At 41.1% G+C, this 18704-nt stretch overlaps 1 protein-coding gene across 1 annotated transcript in view; it reads left to right on the top strand.

The window, feature by feature from the left end:
* The window catches only part of FNDC3B (fibronectin type III domain containing 3B), a 218093-nt gene extending 200303 nt beyond the window's left edge, over window positions 1-17790 (top strand). The window contains exons 24-26 of the mRNA XM_075418319.1: window positions 1490-1656; window positions 5008-5135; window positions 14334-17790. Of these exons, the coding sequence (XP_075274434.1) occupies window positions 1490-1656; window positions 5008-5135; window positions 14334-14645 (607 nt within the window). The 3' untranslated portion in view covers window positions 14646-17790. The remainder of the gene's footprint in view (window positions 1-1489; window positions 1657-5007; window positions 5136-14333) is intronic.
* Window positions 17791-18704: the final 914 nt, after the last annotated feature.

The raw sequence follows: 18704 nt of genomic DNA, 5'->3' as shown, positions 1-18704 counted from the left end.
ACTAAAACTTGGTGGGGGTAGTAAATCACAGTAGTCCTCAGAGAACATTTCCAGCAATTTATATTACCTGAACGTTTCTTTTTATTACAGATGATTCTTGATCTCTCTGTTTCTACTTCTGTGGATTTCAATCATAATGTAATGTGAATGGATTTCTGTCCCTGAGAACTAATGACAGCCCCAGTTTCTTTGAAATGCTCAAATTGGTTATACTGTGTATGTCATGCAAAGCCAGAGGACTTATTATCCAGGATGAAGCTAGCACCTAGACAGGGTCATCAAAACCAAATCTCTTTGTTGGCTTCGTGGCAATTTAAGATCTGCTGAAGTGGTTAAGATATTTGAGTAAGTGTATTAAATGATCAAAAAAACCTATGTGATCTGATGTGTTGAATTTTATGTTCTCCAGATCCAGAACTATTTCATGTAAGACTTTTTTTCCCAGTGGAAGCTGAGCAGGTTATGCAAGATGCTGGGTGCTTCCTCTTTATTTACCCTTATCCCTACTTTTCTCAGCACCCGGGGGGCAGGATCTCCATTAGAAATTGCGGGCTAACATATGACTGTTACTGAAAAGCATTTGTCTGAGCAGAGCAATTGAAAATAGAAGTCAGATTCTCTCTAGCAATATGTACTTTTTTCCTTTTTTTTTTTTTTTTTAAGTGACATTGGTTTTGTTCTGCATTACATTGTTGGACAAGTTTGTGTGTGCTGTTGTTTGTTCTTGTCAGTGGATGTGTTTTGTCAGCCTCTTCATCCGTGCCGTGTCTTTTTCTTCTTCTTAGCCTGCTCTTGAGCAGAGCTGTCAGCACGAGTGGCCCCCAGAGCTCCCAAGCTGGCATCCTTTTCCATCCTCTGTAGTCCACTCACTATAGCCATGCTTCCCCTGCGCCTTTTCACTCAGGCCACCATGTATTCTCTCTGAATCTGCTCTGTCTCTGCTGTTTGGCTGTCTTCAGTCTGTAAACTCTTCAGAACTGAGAACCGTGTGATGTATTACACAAGTATTATGCAGTCCATGTGTTCTGATTTAAATAAAGTTTCTCTGGCTTAAGATGGCACGGGTGACTGTAAGTTGTGGTCTTTGGGTCTTAATGTGCAAATAATGTCCAAATCAAGCAATAAAAGATTCGAACTATTAATCTTGTTTTAAACATACTTTTAAACCAGCAGCACACACAGTGTATCGTAACAGAACACAGGTCGAGTCCGTTTTGATTGCTAGGTAGTAGGAAGTGCATTGACAGATGTTTTTCCTGATAATTCACGTAATCATTTTGCAAGGTAAGTATTAGTTGCAGAGGGGGCAGTGAACTTTGGCTTTCCCTAACCTACTAATTGTTGTTAGTGTGTTAGAGCCTTTAACAGCTCTGCAAAGCACACTGTGCCGATCTTCACAATATGAATACCTTGCACCAGTATGTGTGCAAGCCAGAAATGTCAGTGCCACTCCAGTGTAGCTACATACTCTCGTTTTTGTTGTTTCCAGGTTTATTCCAATTTATAGGGGACCAAGTCATACATACAAGATACAGAGGCTGATGGAATCCACTTGTTACTCGTTCAGAATACAGGCGGTCAATGATGCTGGGGAGGGACCTTTCTCAGAAATATGTACCTTCTGCACAACGAAGTCAGTCCCACCTGCAATCAAAGGTATGAAATAGATTTTTTTACTTTGCATATATGTAAGTAATACATAATTATTTCAGTAAATGGTAAGTATGCAGTGAGCTTGTAAGTGTTGACGTAAGTATGCAATGTCATATGAAAAATCAGTTTGTGCTGCTTGTATATTTCTGTCAATTGTGAAGTTACATTATGGTGGGAAGCTAATTTATCACCAAAAAATTCATATAAACAATAGAAATGTTACACCAGCCACTGTTATACATAAACTGTTAAAATGCTTCTGCTAACAGTAATGTTTACCTGGGGATTGCTCTGAATTACCACAGCACTTCTCTAAGGGACATAACAGCTGCAGTAGATGTGTGCACATACCACCTTAAGCTTTAGTAAAGTTTAATGTTGTTTTTAGTTGTGTAGGTGATGTTCTGCTCAGCACTTCAGAGTTACTTTTCCTTGAATTTCTAAATTTAGTTTAATTAATTTATAAAATTAATAACATTGATTTTATTGATAATATTAATTTTAATGTTATTAATTAGTAACATATTTCACATACATAAAGTGTTAGATTCTTTAGCTCACTTAGCATGTGTTCCACTAGAAGAACAAAAGGCCTAATTAAATGAAGTTTTGTAGTGAAACATCTTTTACTATTGTAAATCTTGCCCTAAGTAATTTTGCTGCTTCCTTCCAAGGACAACTATTCTGAAGGCAGCGAATTCACTGTATCGGCTCTCAGATAAACCGAGCTGAAATCAGATGCACCTTTTTGTCCTGTGTGCATACAACTCCTTGGTACCATTTACTGTGAGAAACAGCAACCGTTAGTTTGTCAGAGAGGTTTCGTTTGCTCCACTGTATTTAAAACTGGCTTTGGTGATTTTGACACCGTTCATGATCAAAAAATGAGAGAGGGGAGAACACTGCTGGGGTGTGACTCCCCTGGTCCCTAGGTTAGCTGCTCTGAGTCGCCCCCAGGAAGAACAACACTCTGGAGCGCAGAGGGAAGGCTGGGAGACTGGCTTCACCACCTTCGTCTCTCCCTGGGTACCCCCTGGGTTTTGGCGTTTGTTTCAGCGCTATTTCTGGGAGAAGATATCTGTATGTGTTTGATGTAAAGTTCAAGGGTAAACACAGTCAACAGTGAATTATCCTGCTTGACTCTATTCCGCAGCTGTAAGATACGTGACCCAGCGCAGCGAAGGGAGCTCGTGTAGGTGGATCAGGCTGGCATAGCAGGGAGGGTGTGCTTCACAGCTGTAGCAGCTGCGAGCTGTCGGGGTGCCTGGGCACAGGCACGTGTCACTTGCGGGTCCTGGCTCTGTGTTACAGAATCACAGAATCATTAAGGTTGGAAAAGACCTCGAAGATCATCAAGTGCAACCGCCAACCCATTGCCATTGCTTCTCTTAACTGCATTAAGTGGATAAAACTAGCACACGGATGCTGGCATGCATGCACTGTAGTCACATTTTCATTTTGTTGGATAGAAATCCATTTTATAAAATTCAGATCTCACCTAGGTTTTTGTTTTGAACTCCCTGTGTGCCCATTTAGTTCCTGTTAAATGTGTGACTCATGCCCCGGACTGAGTATCAAGTGGTTGGCGCAAATACCGGGTCGTGTGTGGGCTGGGATCACAGGTGCATGACAAAACACTGGCTGTAACAGAGAAAAGGGCACAACAAAAACTGCATTAGTGAACACTGTCGTGGGGAGGTAATGCTATAGTGAAAACAGATCTGTTGAGGCAAAATTATACTGTTGATTCAGTTCTGTGTTTGGAGCAATACAAAGGAATGTAAGTGATAAGCTTAGTGCAGTTTTCCGTGTGTCAGAAGCACATATTTAGTCTTCTGTATTCTGATTACTCACTTAGTGATGCCAACCCTAAAATAGCATAGTTGTTAATGGCAGTGTTTTATAAGCATCAGATCAAAACCTACGTGCATCGGGGTGAGGGATGGAAGGAGGAGGGAAATTAATTGAGAATGTTGTTGTCAGCTGAGATGAAGGCATCTATTATGAGTCTCAACACTGGCAGATGCGCAGAGAGAAGCAAATGGATATTGATTACATTTGGGTCCACGTACGATTCGTGTGTTCCTCTTGGGTGGTAACAAATCAGTCTAAAATTCACGTAATGTATGCAGCAGCAGCAGCATTTGTTTCTTTGATAGACTCTCCCAGTGTCTGTTTTCGTAGGGTTGGGAATCTAGATTGCCTTTAACAAGCTCATGTCCTTGCCATGTGCACACGTTAACCCCCCAGTAAAGCATTCAGCGCCATTTTTTCTACCTGTTTCATTTTTTGCTCATGTGCTTGCTTGCTCTGCCGGATGGTTGGTGGACCCTGGATGCTGTCACAGTTGTGCTGATGCCTTCCAGTGGCAGATGCTTAGCTGTGCATAGAAACACGCTGCCGCTGGTAGTGCTCTGCTCAGCTGACCTGCAGGCTTGCCATCGGGCATCGTACGGTGACTTTTGGCTTTCAGCTGGTGAGAGATCCTTCCCAAAGGACTGCAGCATGGTGACAGCTGACAGACTGCATTTCTTCAGAGTTCTACTGAAAGTACTAGTGTAAGCCTGGCGAGAAAGATCTGGTCTGATCATCTGAATGTCAGGCTCAGAATTAGATACGAGACCAAGTCTTTAAATTTATGCTTGTACTTTTGCTTTCCAGGCTGGACTTAATCTCTAGTGCAGAAGATTATTTAGCATTCCTTGTCACATTCCTTCTCCTGTTTTTCCTGAATGAAATGTTTGATATTATTCCTCTCTTTCAATGACGTGTAGCATGGGAGGAATATGCAGGCGTCTCCACTGATACAGGTGTTTGCTTAGAACATCACAAAATTGCTGCTTTTATTAGTGCCAATGTGATTCATGCATTGGTTTCTGCTTTGGAAAGATCAGTGCACATCATTGCAATTGAATTTTAAAAGTTCAAAGTTTTCTATCACATCCACTGCCGCTTTCTAGCGGCTCACACAGCTGACAGCTGAGAGCTGCTCTAACAGCTGAGTGTCCTTCTGCAGAAGTGATCGGGGTCCTACAGTAAACTTCTTAGGAGCCCTAAATTTCACCCAGTTTTCTGTGGATAGTTTGTTATTGTTTAATACCACAAGTAGCCTGAACTGCTTAAATATATGAGACTTTTGAGTGACTGAAGAGTTTTACTTCTTTCATCCAGTGGTGAAGGCAATTTGATTTTTTTGGCCATATAAATACAGTACAGATTATGTGCTACGAACCCCTTGGATGTCCCGAAGTTCTCTTTTTAAAATGTTCTTGTATATATTACAACACACGTAAAATGAGTAAGATTTCAATGCCATCTTTGTGTTAAATGTGAATGCAATTGATTTTATTGTAGCCCCTCGAGTGACACAGTTGGGAGGAAATGCCTGCGAAATTACCTGGGAAACGGTCCCACCCATGAAGGGAGATCCTGTTGGTTACGTTCTGCAGGTACTGGTTGGAAGAGAATCTGAATACAAGCAGGTAGGAAAATGGCCTCATTTTAATATTGCTAAATTGGTGACATAATGGAAATGTTTTTGAACATTCCCTGTGCTGCTGCTTTCTACTGTATCGAATTACACCATACAGTGATGTGTCAGGTGAACTTTGGTGAAGGCTGAGTCAAAATTAAGGGCTGTAATAGGTTGTTTTCTCCCCCGAGGGAGTATACAGAACATCGTTATCCTGTTGGAGTGATTTGTGCTCTGTCCATAGTTAATCACTGTTTCTAACTGAACTAACCTTTGAAAAGCTACAGTTTTGTCCACCCATGCTTTCTTCTGAGCTGGCTGGTGCTAACTGTTGTCTGAAGATGTGAAGATGAAGTAGGTAGATTATCTTCCTTGTTCACCAAGCCAGTTCCAAGACCCTCCATCAAGGATTTCAGTCAAGTACACAACTTTTAACTGGTTTGTTCAGCCATCCCATTCCTGTCTAAGGTTTCGATGCATGGATGTGTAGCTGCTGTATATCAGCTGCCCCACAGAAAACTCTGTCCTTTCTTGCATGGTGGAAACAAAGTGAGTGAAGTAGGGCTGATTGGTCTTTCCTTGTCTATCTTGATTAGAGATCACAAGCGGACATTTCCCCAGAGCACCTGAAACAGAACAACTCATTCACAGCTAGATCTTTTTATTTCATCTGTCACACCTCTGACTGTGCGATTTACAGTGCACTTTGCCTGTGCCCTGTCTTCTCCCTGTCCTTTCTTTCATTGTCATACAAATTCCAAATAAGTCCGAATTAGAGAATGAGATCTGTTAAACCTTAAAAAAACTCCTAAAACTATGATTGAGGTACTGCTTTCTTTGCAACTGTGTCTTTGCTCCTCTTCAGTCTATTTTTGAGTGTTACTGTGAATTAATGAATAATCAAAAATAATATAAATGCAAGACAATTCATGTGGATGCTGACGATTCAGAAACCTATTGTTTTTGTCAGGAAACACTTTTGATGCTGGTATAGTTAAAAAAAAAACCTCTGTGTGCTGTGTTGGCCTCCTAATGTCAGTGACAGGTGGATAAGTGGATCCATTTTGCTGTTGCCTGATTTATGAGGTAGCCTTGATGTATAACCCCACATCCAGCTTTAGTAGTCATAGCTTCAGCGTAAAATGTTCTGGATCTCCTTGGGGAGAATTGGGCATGGCTTCATGTTCCTCTAAAGTCAATGGTGGCTTTATCTTCACAGTCAAGAAATTGTGGTATGAAAAACCCAGCGATAAAGGAAATAAAAAATACCTTCAGGGTCTTTTGTTGAAGATCTTCATTTCTCATGAGGCATGACCCTGCGGAGGGGTGTTTTGCTTGAGTTTTCACAAGTAGCTCACTAGAAGCAGCTCCTGGCTGGGATGCTCAAAGCTGACACTGTGACTTCTGTAGCTGGGCTGGCTGATAACCAGCCATGGAAAAGAGGGAGAGTGCCACTGTTTCACCTTCCCAGAAATCAGTTTCACCCATCAAAATGATTTGTCTTCATCCAGAATGCGGGTGTCTTCTGAGCACTGGGGCACATCTCTGCTTGCTGTCCGTTAGCTGAGCTGCAGGAGCTACCTGCATGCTCTTAGCTCCTATTATGTGAATAGAAGATAAAATATATAAATGTCTTTCAGTGATTTTGTGGCTAATGCATTTCAGTTTACCTTTGCTGTGGCATGCATGTTATCACTCGCTACTATTCAGCTGAAAAGTAGTGTTAGTGATAACGTTAATTATGTTTGAAATGCAAGTCCGAAATTCACTTTTAAATTGATTTGTTCCCTGCCAGTGACATATACAGTTTGCATATGTATCTCAAGGGGCATATTATATTAGAAGAGTTTTGCAAATTGCTTTGAAGGGTTGCACAAATGAAAAATAATGTAGATTTTCAGGCTATTAAATGCACCCATGAGAAAGAACAGTGTCTTAAGTGACTGGAGTTTCCATTGCAGTCTCCAGTGTGTTTTGCAAGAACCAGGATAGTGTAGCTGGATAAGGAGAAAAATAGCTGCATTAAATAAATTTCTATGTACCCCTGGCATGGAAATAAATGCAACAAATAGCTATTTCAAGCTATCTGTGGGCTATGCAGGACTCCTTATCACATGTGAATCCTCAGCTGCCTTCACCTTCAGTCACCCTCCAGGACACAGTTGTCTCTGTTCTGCGACATGTTTTATGCCAGCCCAAACGCAGATGAGTTTCATAGAACAAAAATCTACTTTTAAATTTATCTTAAAGTTGAAATTTTTCAACCAGCGAACATATAAAGCTGTTTTTCTGTTACAAATCTGTAATCGTGTCAATAGATCACTTTATTTGCAGCAGTTTAAAAGTGACTGTTTAGGGCAAGCCCTTGAGCAGTTTTAACTAGGAAGGTGTGTTACAAACCCATGGAGCCACGTCTCCCTGTCTGCTCCCAATTGATTTACTGCAGATGAATACAGCTGATGGGAGACATCCTCGTTTTGTCTTAAAGCCCTAATTCTTGCTTTCAGTGTTTAAAGGAGTAAAAGCTGATGAGTGTGAGTTCGTGTGCAGGTATATCCTGGAGCAGAACAAACCAATTAAAGGGTAAAGCATTTACTAAGCATTGCCGTCTGTAGAAGTCAGTAATGCATGGCAGAAATCAAGATGATGATGCAGTCAATCTATTTTTTGTGTGGGGAATGGGAGAATGTTTGATACATGTCTGTGTTTCTCCCCCAGGAGATTTCACAAAGGTATCGTTATTCTGATGAACCCAGGAAGATGACAATACGACTTTTGTGGTACTGCCTTAGCATTCACACTCTCATATTTTTTAAATTGGTGTGATGGTGTTTTATTGACAAGGACATTGTATGCTAGTAGACAGTAGATTTTAGTCTTTTCATCTAAGTAAAAGCTTGGAAAAAGAAGATCCTATTGAGTTAGAACTTTTTAATGATGATTGTGTTTGAGTTTTCAAAACACAGCTATATCCTATGACTATGTGGGGAACTGTTGTGCACATGGAGTGGCATGGTGTTGAGCACAGTCTCCCTGGACTCGAGAAGAAATCTCACAGAAATCCTTACACAGGCAGCACAAATGTGACACTCGATCCCTGTTTCTGGGGAAATTTTACGTTGCAGACGTTGATCAAGCTCTTTGCTAGGAAGCCATTCAGAAGGTGCAGAATGTGATACTCTCCCATATTAATTTCATTAATAAAAGGAAAAATCCACCTGGGCATTTCGTGCTGACTCAGCAGAAGTGGTCTGCTTCCCTTTATTCTGGCACAGAGTCTGGTGCACCCTGAAATAAGTGGCCATGTTTCACGTGACTTACTCACACAGTGTAGCTCTTCAGCACACGGCACTGATTTTTCCGGAATTGCCTGTGGAAGTAGGGCATCATTACACCTCTCTGTTGTGGTTTATATTTAAAGTGAATAAATATAGAAAACTCATTGTGAAATAAAACATGAATAGGGGAAAAGAAAGTCTTACTGCCATCTGTTAACTCAAATTTTGAGCGCATTATTAATCTATTGCTGTGTTACGCCATCCTAGAGATGAAGCTCTCGAGAGATGTAGGAACACCTAGGAGCAGACCACCGGTCTATAGTTGCACCTCGCATATGTTGCAGAAACAAATTCAAATTACAAAAAATAATCGTCATCATTAATTTATAAAATAAGCGAAATCACGTCAGCATTTCCTTCTACTGCTGCAACATTAGCCGCTGATGTGCTTTTGGGTAAAGCTATAGTTTTTCTCTAGGTCATGACACCTGAGTGGTCTCCCTCGCCCTGTATCCTGATGTGTGCAGCCCTCCACGTCCCAAAAGCCACTGCTTTTCTACCATCTGACCTAGCAGAGGTGGTTTCAAAGCACTCAAAAGCCCTTTTTCTCAGACTGGGGCTGTAGGCATCCCTGCCCTCCTCTGGGAGAACACATAAATATTTCGCTGCAGAGAATTGTCTGAAGAACTGGATTTGCAGGAGCTAAACAGATAACAATTCAGCTCCTCAAAATGTGTGTTTAAAAAAATATTAAATACTTCTTTTCCTGCTTCTAAAGCGATGTGTTCCTTTTTGTGTTTGTATGCCTTATCTATTTGGATACTTCAAAAAAGCAATGACATGTGACAGTTCTTTTTAGGAAATTAAATTTTCCTTGTTTACGAATCAGGATGTAAATCACGGCAGATTCCAGGAATCGGTCACCCGGATTTGTTTTTCTGTTTCTTGCACTTTCATCTAGCAAAGTTTACTCAGTCAGAACTTCGCTTTAAAGCGTGTTAAAGTTGTCTCCAGTTTTGCATAGTTTTAATCTGGCGTTAGGGGAGCAGGGTGGGTTGTGCAGCGCTAGCAGGAGCTGAAGCTTGGGATAACGGTCGTAACACTCGGCCACCTACGTTTTAGTTTCCCAGCTGAGCAGCTCTGGGGATCAAATCACCAAGGAGCCAGCTCTTCGTAAGAGCTGTCCGTGGGACGCGAGAGCTGAGCTTTAAAGCTGCTTTATCCTTAAATGGTTTGCCAGTGAGGCAAAATGTTCTGCCTTTCAAATTTCCGAGAGTTTGGAGGCAGTGGTGTTTGGTCAGCTTCTGCCACATCTCTTCTGGGAGAAAACTGTCCCCAGATGCTTTCCAAAAGAAGAAAAGATATAGGTAGGATACACTGGGTGTGTAAAAATCCCCCAGCAGCGCAGTGGGAAGCCTGCTCGGGTCTGCGCCGAGAGGTGGGCTCCTGGGATTGGTCTTACCAAGCTCTAATTTTTATTATTGTTTTTTCTTTGTTTCAGGCTCTGTAGACGCACAGTATCTGAAACACACTCAGTGCACTTTTAGTTTCTGTAAAACCCTAATAAGCAAAAAAATGGTTTTCCTTCTCCATTTTAAATAGCAAGTCAAAGGCACTTGTACTGGTTGCGTGCCAAAATACAACAGAATTGTACAGTACGCGCTGGCATTTGTTATTAGCGCTACTTGCATTGAGTGTTTTCTCTGCCTCCTGATGCTGGGTTTGTGTCATGAGATGGAGCAAATAATTTCCTTTTGTTAGTTTTTCAGTGCAGCCCACCTCGCGGAAGGTGATCTGAGGGGCTCTTGTTGGCTTTCTTTAGGGTTTAAGGCTGTCCACACAAGTCTTAGGGGTTTATGAGCATCTCAACGGTGGAGTGATTGAAGCTGATTTTGCGTTTGGGTAAAATAATAAGCCAGTTTCTTAAAGAGAAATCTGCCAGATGACTTAGAAGAAATTAAACTTTTCATGTGGGTGCACTTTCTAAATAAAGTGAAACCTGCCTCTGATTCTTGATCTTCTTATCACCATACAAAATTGGCTTTTATTAATTATTAAATACACTGGTCATTGCAATAGAGTGCAACAAGCAGGTAAGGTTACCTTACACTTTCCAGTGTGTTGCTCATAGGGCAGTTGTGGCTGTTGTTTTTATTATTTGGAAAAGATGGAAGACTTTGCAATTATTTAATGACATTGGTGAAATTGAGAAATACTTGCCTACAGGAATTCTCTGACCTGTCTGGCTCGATCAGTAGGATCAAATGCCGTAAGAGGCTTCAGCAGCAGTTTATTACTTGTGATGATATTGTCATTGAGGGAGCCAGGCAAAAAAACTCATCACGTTTTTATTATATTATCGGGTGCCTAAACAGAAGAGCTGTTTTTAGGAACTGAAAGTGATAAATGGGATAGCCACTTTGACTTCTTGGCCACCAAAGCATGATGTGCTACATATGAAAAAGTATGCTGCTTTATATGGTTGTATTTGGTTTCATATTTGTTTAGCAAAGTTAAAGACCTTATACATAATTGTCAGGTTTTTTCTGTTGTGTATGTGAAGTCCATTCACAGAGTGCAACTGTTCACAACCAAGCTTATATGTTTGTGGGCATCCTGCGTTGGCTTAGCCTGGTCCTACAGACACTACTGCAGGGAAGATAAATTGAGCTGGAGCCAGCAGTGTCTGTGCCACGGTTTGACCCCGCAGCGAAGCCCTGGACAGCTGCTCGCTCACCCTTCTCCTTCCTCCCAGTGGGATGGGGAATGAACAAAAGGGGAAGCCCGTGGGCTGAGATACTAAGACAGTTTAAGGCAACAAAGGAAATACTACTAAGAATAATTACAATAATGATAATCATGAATATGCAGAACAAGCTATATACAGTACAGTTTTCTCACCACTCAATGACTGATACGCAGCCAGTCCCCGAGCAGCAATCGTGGAACCCCGAACTCGCAAATTTTGTGGATTTAGCAAAACTCCCAAAAAAGACCAAACTCACAGAAAAAGTTCAAACTCCCGGACAAGAGAGGATTTGAACTCACGGAAATGAGAGAGAAAAAAAATTATTCCTGCCTGCCAGCCAACCCCCATTTATAACGCGAGCATGCCATCCACAGTATGGAATATTTCCACTGGGCAGCTTGGCTGTCTGCCTGGCTGTGCTCCCTCCCAGCTCCTGCACACCTGCTCATTAGCTGAACATGGGAGACTGGAAAAAGTCCTTTATTTCACAGCAACAATTAAAACCATCAGTGTTATCAACATTCTTCTCGTGCTAAATCCAAAACACAGCAGCTACTGGGAGGAAAATTAACTGTTCCCCAGTGAAACCAGGATGGTCTCCAGGGTGCTTGCTGGGGCCCACTGTGGAGGGTACAGAGGCTGCTGTCAGAAGTGAATGACAGTTAAGCACGATATTTTTTTACCTGTTCCTGAGAAAGGACACGGGTCTGCTGGTGCTAAATACTCATCGAGCCATGGAGAGCAGGACAACTTCCACCACCTTCCTAGCTTGAGTGTGGGAAATGTTTTGTCTTTATCATTAGTGAATATTAATTCATGTATTCAGTGTACTTTCAACTATTTTTCAAAATTTCTGTAAAGGTGCACTCTTCTCTCACTTGTCTGGCCTTTTCCTGGGTCATCTATATTTATTAAGACTGTATTGATGATACAAGTCTTTGATTTAGCTAAACTTAGCGTCCAGTTGCACTAATATTCAGCACCCTGACAGAACAAAACTAGTGAAAAACCAATTAACTGGACGTGTTTTTTCAATGCAAAGACAGGTTGTATATTTTTATTTTGTTTTAGAAGTGGTCATACTGGTTGCAAAGGTTTGCTCATGGCAAAGGCATGCAGAGCTCCTCTGACTGTATGTTTTGAAATGAAATTAAGAACTAAAGCAGCACCAGAAATCATACCTTGTTTACAGTTGTTTTGTAAGGATGGATGCTTTGAGTTACTGTGCCTCAGAGTCTAAAGAAATGGGACTTAGTCGAGTCCTCCAAGCAGAACAATCCTGACTCTGTTCCTGTGGAAGAGTGCATCCTTTGCTAATTACTCGCTAAACTTGCACCCACATGCCAAATGCATGCAGCTTTTCCTTGCGTGGTCATTTCTGTTTGGGAGTAAGCTGAAGTATTAGCCACCTACAAAGTGTAGCGTTGATGATGGAAGAGGTGGGGGGCAGTTGTCGACAACAGGTGGGTATTAGAAATGGAACCACCACTGGAGAACAGAGTGGTAGAAATGTTCTAGGGAGGACGAGTGCTTTGCAGACAGATGTTTCAACCTTCATGTGATTTCTGTGGACCACTACAGCACTTGCGGTTCTGTTTTCCCTGCAATTACTCTACTACTGTAACTTAGTGGGTCGTCAGTTCTCGTTGACGTTGGAAGACAAGCAAAGAGGACAAGAAAGGCACCAGTGCGTAGCGGTGGTTAATCACAGAGATGTACGGTGTGGATTTGTTGTGTTCCTGTCACCTGCGCTAGGGTGAGCTTCCTGTGAATGCTGAGCATACCTGAGGAAGGTAACATCATTTCATTTAAATGTTGCTTCTTGCTTTATGCCTTGGGGCCGAGAAGCATGAGCCAGTCAGAGGAGTTCACTTGGTCTGGAAGCTCAGAGTCACCATTATTCAAACCATATTTGGAAAAACTGTGGAAGTTTTAAGAGGAGGGGAGAGAATGAATGAAAGAGAAACCTTGATCTTTTGTCCCAGGCCTTCTCCAGAAACCAGCGACTGGCTTTTTAGCTGGGGGATGAGTCGCAGGGGCAAGCAGGGGCAGGAGAGCGGGACTCTGTCAGTGGTGTTTAGCTGAGCATGTCTGTGCTTTCTCCTCCTGTATTTCTTACGCCAGAGTAACACCGACGAAGTTCTCTGTTGGCTCAGGTTTAATTTCCCTCTTGTTACCCTTTTCTAAGTTGAGTTCTTGCCTCCGGGAGGGCAGAGATGCTCTCAGCAGCGAGGAGAAGGAAACTGGCTAAATGAAGGGATCTGAAGTTCAGGATGGTTTTTTGTAGCAGACATAGGCACTTTGTGGCACGTTTTTCATTTCATAAAATACCAATTTCAACAACCCTCTCCCACATAAATTGTTGACTGGTTATTTTGTTTTCAGAGTTCGTGTTTCCAGTGGTCTTTTTCCATTAAGTCACAGAACTGTCTCTTTGATATCCAGTTCTCTCTCTTCTGTCTCATACTGTGAGTCATGCTCTCTGAGTCATGCGGTACCTACGTTTGATTAACACAAATACCTGATGGGTTTGGATTGCTGAAGAACCGAATACAGTGCAACCAAGAGGAGCTTTGTTATACCTTAATAATATTTTATTGTTTCCACAATTCTGAAAGTGTAATTTCTGGCAAGATGGCTGACTCTTGAGAGAAAAGTGAGGGAAAGTACATTAAAATAGTACTTGTAACCAATTGTATGATTATACAGTGAATGTCTTCCAATAACCTTAGTTTGCAGGTTTTCTTCCTTTTGGGGCCAAACCCGGTGCTTGTGTCTTACACGTTTTAGGCATAGAATCACATTTTAAGAGTGCAGAAGAATGTTTGTAGCGTTTATCACACCCACAGAAGATGAGGACGTCTTACGGTTGATACACTGCCTGAAGTCTTGTCTGTCCTTGTGTGTGTTGACTCTGCTGAAGACTCTGTATGGTTGGACATCTCTTCCGTAGTCCTCCACGTGCCTCTGTTTTTCCAGAACCTGCACTGACCTTAGTGAGTTCCTTCCCTTGAGAGCTGCAGAAGGGTTTCCTTGAGAGACTCAGACTTGACCTAACTTTCTGACTCAAATCCTTGCAACATCTAGCGTTACTACTTTTTAGAATTGTTCGGTGCTATGAAAGGAGGAGGAGGTTGTCTTGCTCTTTGTATTTGACTGTGCTTGCTCTTTTCTTCTGCAGGTGTACAAGGGAGAAGAGACCACATTCCACATCTCAGGCCTTCAAGTCAACACAGACTATCGGTTTCGCGTCTGCGTCTGCCGCCGGTGCTTGGATACCTCACAGGAACTTAGCGGACCTTTCAGCCCATCCGTTGCCTTTATGCTTCAGCGAAATGAGATCATGCTTGCGGGAGAAATGGGGAGCATAGATGATCCGAAGATGAAGAGCATGATTCCTACTGATGAACAGTTTGCAGCCCTCATTGTGCTTGGCTTTGCAAGTTTGTCAATTATATTCGCCTGTATATTACAATACTTCTTTATGAAGTAGAGAATTCAATGGAAGTTTGAGATACAAATTTAACTAATGCTACGCATTATAATCCACACATTTATTCAGATACTTCTTTTTTTGAAATCCTTTTGTTCTACCATACATTTTATATACTTCTCTTGTTTTTACAGTTCTAGCTTGAAGAAAGATAAGTCAGTGTTTTGATGCACCTTTTTGAAATTCAAAACTAGGAAGTGGTCAAACTGGAGAAACAAGCAAACCAGATACCAAAAGCAAGACTTTTTTTTTACTTCACAGTTTCAAAATTGTCACCAATTTGCCTTTTCAGCGTAGTTTTGGTTGTTTTCACTGAAGTTCGTACAGTCTCTTATTTTATCTTACTATTTAGGAAATTTTAATCATGAGTCACTTTTTTGTCTCTTCTTTTTCCTTCTAAACATTAGTCACAAGTGTGTATAGCGGTAAGACTAGAATACAGTGTTAGTCAACAGTACCAGGTTTTCCTTGAACAGTATTAGCCATGTTGCCTATGAATTACTCACTACATTTGCCCCGTTTTTTTCAAGATAAATGTAAGTTGTTATTTTAACTGTTTAGTGCATTTAAATCAGAACAATATCCTGCAGTCAAAAAACCTTTTTGATTATGTTATTTTTACAGTTACAACACTATAAACTGCCTGTATAAGAAATCAAATAACCAAACTGCATATAAATTATGAAGCATTATAGATTTTTTACCATTTTGATTCCTAGCAGTAATTTTAAGTAAGAGGGCATTGTGCAATAGTTAGTTATTCCTATGTTCAGCTATTTAAAAGCTGCTTTAACTTGTCTGTTTGTCACTGTATATAACTGCTCCTAATCTAATACTAGATATTATTCTATTATGTTCAGCCTGATTGATATGATTAGAGCTGGTGACAGCTTACTGCCTCTACTGAATTAGGTGAGATTTACACTCAATGTAAGCAAACTTTACTGTCAGTTGATTTCTCTTTTTTTTTTTTTTTGGAGGGGTATCCATTTTATAGAACTTTCTTGGAGGTATCAGAAATCAGATCTCTCTCTTCTGAATATCTTTAATGGGTGTCTACGCTACTCTTACCACAGGGTGAATTGAATTAACTTGGTGCATGGCAAAATTCAGACGAGAACCCTGCAGAGGAGCAGTCCCTGCCCTGATGGGAGCGTCCCCTCCTGCCTGCCCTTTCCCAGACACACATTTTAATCCATCGAGATACTAGATTTTTAACTCTGGAGTCATTGGGTTATTTATATAAAGTCAACATTGTGCGAGTACCTCAGGGACGTAAATGAGCTGGAGGTGCAAACAGATTCCAAAAGGGTGCAACAGACACAGTGTATTTCCCTGCCTCTTGTTTTTGTATATTTTTGCTACTTGGTTTTGCTTTTGTCCTAGCTATTTTGTGCTCTGTCTCCATCGTCTAAGATTCAGTGTCCTGTACTAGCGTAATATTCCCTTAACCAAAGTAATGGGGAAAAAACAACATTATTTTTGTTTTAGGTTTATTTATACTATATACTGCATACAGTACTTTAAATACCAATTACAGTGCAATCTTTTATTTATTGTAAAAAAAATTAAAAATAAAAAGTGTACTTATGTACTAATCCCCCTCCCCACCCTCCCTGTAGCATGTTATATTTTGGCTGTTTTATACTGTTGTACTTTAGGTCAACTTTTTACCTGGCAGCATTCCTAGTAGTATTAATCTTCTTACATTTTCTTGTGTTCTTGAAGATGGGAGCATCTAGTACATTAAATGCCAAAAAAAATCCCATTATCAGTGATTCAAACGTTTACATGTATCCAAAAACATAATCATCTCTGGAAAGAAAGTGCTAAGATCAATGAATTATTCTGTGTGCCTCTCTAGATGTAGCAAATATTAGAAATGTTCTGTATTTTGTTATTGACTATAATTAGTTTAATTTAGCCTTGCAAACTAATGGCATTGAGCTAAATATATATATATTTTTTTGTTTTTGCCAAAGTCATGGCTTGTCAAATTTATTTACATCTTATTTAAATTTATTTGTGATATGAAACTTTGTGACCTTGCATCTGTATTTTGTGATCAAAGCGTATGCAGCTGTCTTCAGTGGAGGGGAAAAGAGTGTATTTTTTAAAACAATGAAAAGACCGCTAGTTTGGAAACCCGGCAATTTGAATAGATTCCCTTTTTTTATTTTTGGAATATTGTTTCAGCAGTGCTGCTATGAAATCCAAGCTTGACACCTTTTTCAAAAAAAACCTGCTTTAATGAAAAAAAGGAAAAAAAAATACCTTGGTTTAGATGATTTGATGAATTTTGAAAGTTTGAAATCCAGATGATACCAAAAGCAGCGAGCAGAAGTGCCAAGAAAAACAATCAGTTACACTTGAAGCACTTCTGTCGTTGCTAATTCGCTCGCTGTCCCTGGTAATCACGCTAACGAGAACGCCCAGTTCCGCCCTGCGGTGGTCGGAGGAGGTGTTCTGCAGGAGGTGGGGCTGGCCCTGCAGAAGTTAATTTGACCTTCGTTTAGTTTGTGCATTCTACCGTAGTGATTTGGTTGTCGTTGGTGTATGAACACCGGCCTAAAGCATCCCGGATCTCAGACCATTCCTGTGCCGACCCCCGGCCCTTGCCGAAGCCTGGCCCTGCCCCATGCGCCTCTGCTCCAGCATCAGCAGGCTCTGGGTCCAGCCCGGGGGCTCGCTGCCCTCGGAGAAATGATGGAAACAAAAAAAAAAGGTAGAATGAAACACTAAATATTTACAGCCCTTAGGGAAGGAGAGAGGTGTTTTTGTATTGTTCTGCCTTTTTCTTTATGAACTTGAAACATTTTCTAATCCTGTTTGTTGGCTACGGTAGCTCAGTATTCGGTGTCCCGATTGAGAAGTGCCCTAACTGAATGTCTATGAACCTTATCCTTGCACAGTTCTTTAAATTGAAAAAAATAAAATGTTTTTACCTCACTATGGGAACATACATTCCAAGCTTTTCAACTTAAAAGAAAAAAATAATCATAAGTTTTCTTGTATTGTAAATTTTAGACTATTTCATATGCATTGTATTAAAACTGCCATATCAATTTTAATGTATAGATTTTGCAAATACTACACTATGTATGTAAGACTTAACTGTATCTGTAGTGTATATGTAATATATTTATGCCCAATAAATGTTTTAATTCTTTCTGATATTACCAGGAGTGCTCGTAATTGAAGACAGCCCTGCTTTCTGCGCGGCCCCGTTCTGCAGGTCAGTGGCATGGCTGCGGCCGGGGGTGGGCGTGGGCCCCCCCAGTTTCCCGCGGGAGGTCTCTGATGGGGCGTTGGGGTGATGCCCTGCTCTGTGGGGAGCGTTTGCTGCTGCAGTTGGGCAGTTCATGGTGTGACCTTTGCTTAGGCTGAGCTAATGCACCCCAGGTTGCTAGCCCGTCCCCCGGAAAGCTGACGCTCGGCCAGGCTGCGCTGGTGCCGCCGAAGGCTGCTGCTGTTCTGACCAAGGCATCGTCTGGGTGAATGGCGAATTCGGTAGCCCTCCATCTCCTCATCTGTGGGAGGTCATGGTCCTCACCCTGGAACCGGCACCCTCGGGCAGCACCGGCGGCGGCAGCGAGCTCTGCTGCTGGGCAGTTTGCTTCCCTTGGCGGGGATGGCTTCCAGTAAGCCAAAGTTTATAGAAATAATCTTAAAGTCAACCTTCTCCCGTGTTTTAATCACTTCTTTTAAATAGCTTGTGTGAAAATTTAGGATGGTAAAAATAATTACTAGATTTGTGATCTCTGTGTAATTAAACATCATTGAAATATCACAACTTTTCACTTATTTGTTAATTATGTGCAATAAATTCAGTTACTCACCATAGAGAATTAATGTAGCATGTGTACATGTTTCTTGGTAAACATTGATGTTTGTTTTTAAACAGCTTTTCTTCTTCAGATAGTGATTTGAATAGCCATTTGCATAAGTACAGGATTTTATTTGTTTGCTTTTTTAATTACTGCAATTTACAACGTGAGTGGTTTTTTCCTGAGGAAATATAGTCATTTTTTTCACTTGGTTACTCAGCTTTATTTTTTC

Source organism: Opisthocomus hoazin, chromosome 4 (genome assembly GCF_030867145.1).
Source record: "Opisthocomus hoazin isolate bOpiHoa1 chromosome 4, bOpiHoa1.hap1, whole genome shotgun sequence".
NCBI classification, from domain to species: Eukaryota; Metazoa; Chordata; class Aves; order Opisthocomiformes; family Opisthocomidae; genus Opisthocomus; species Opisthocomus hoazin.
Note: the sequence above shows the minus strand (reverse complement) of the source record. Positions and strands in the feature narration are given on the sequence as shown.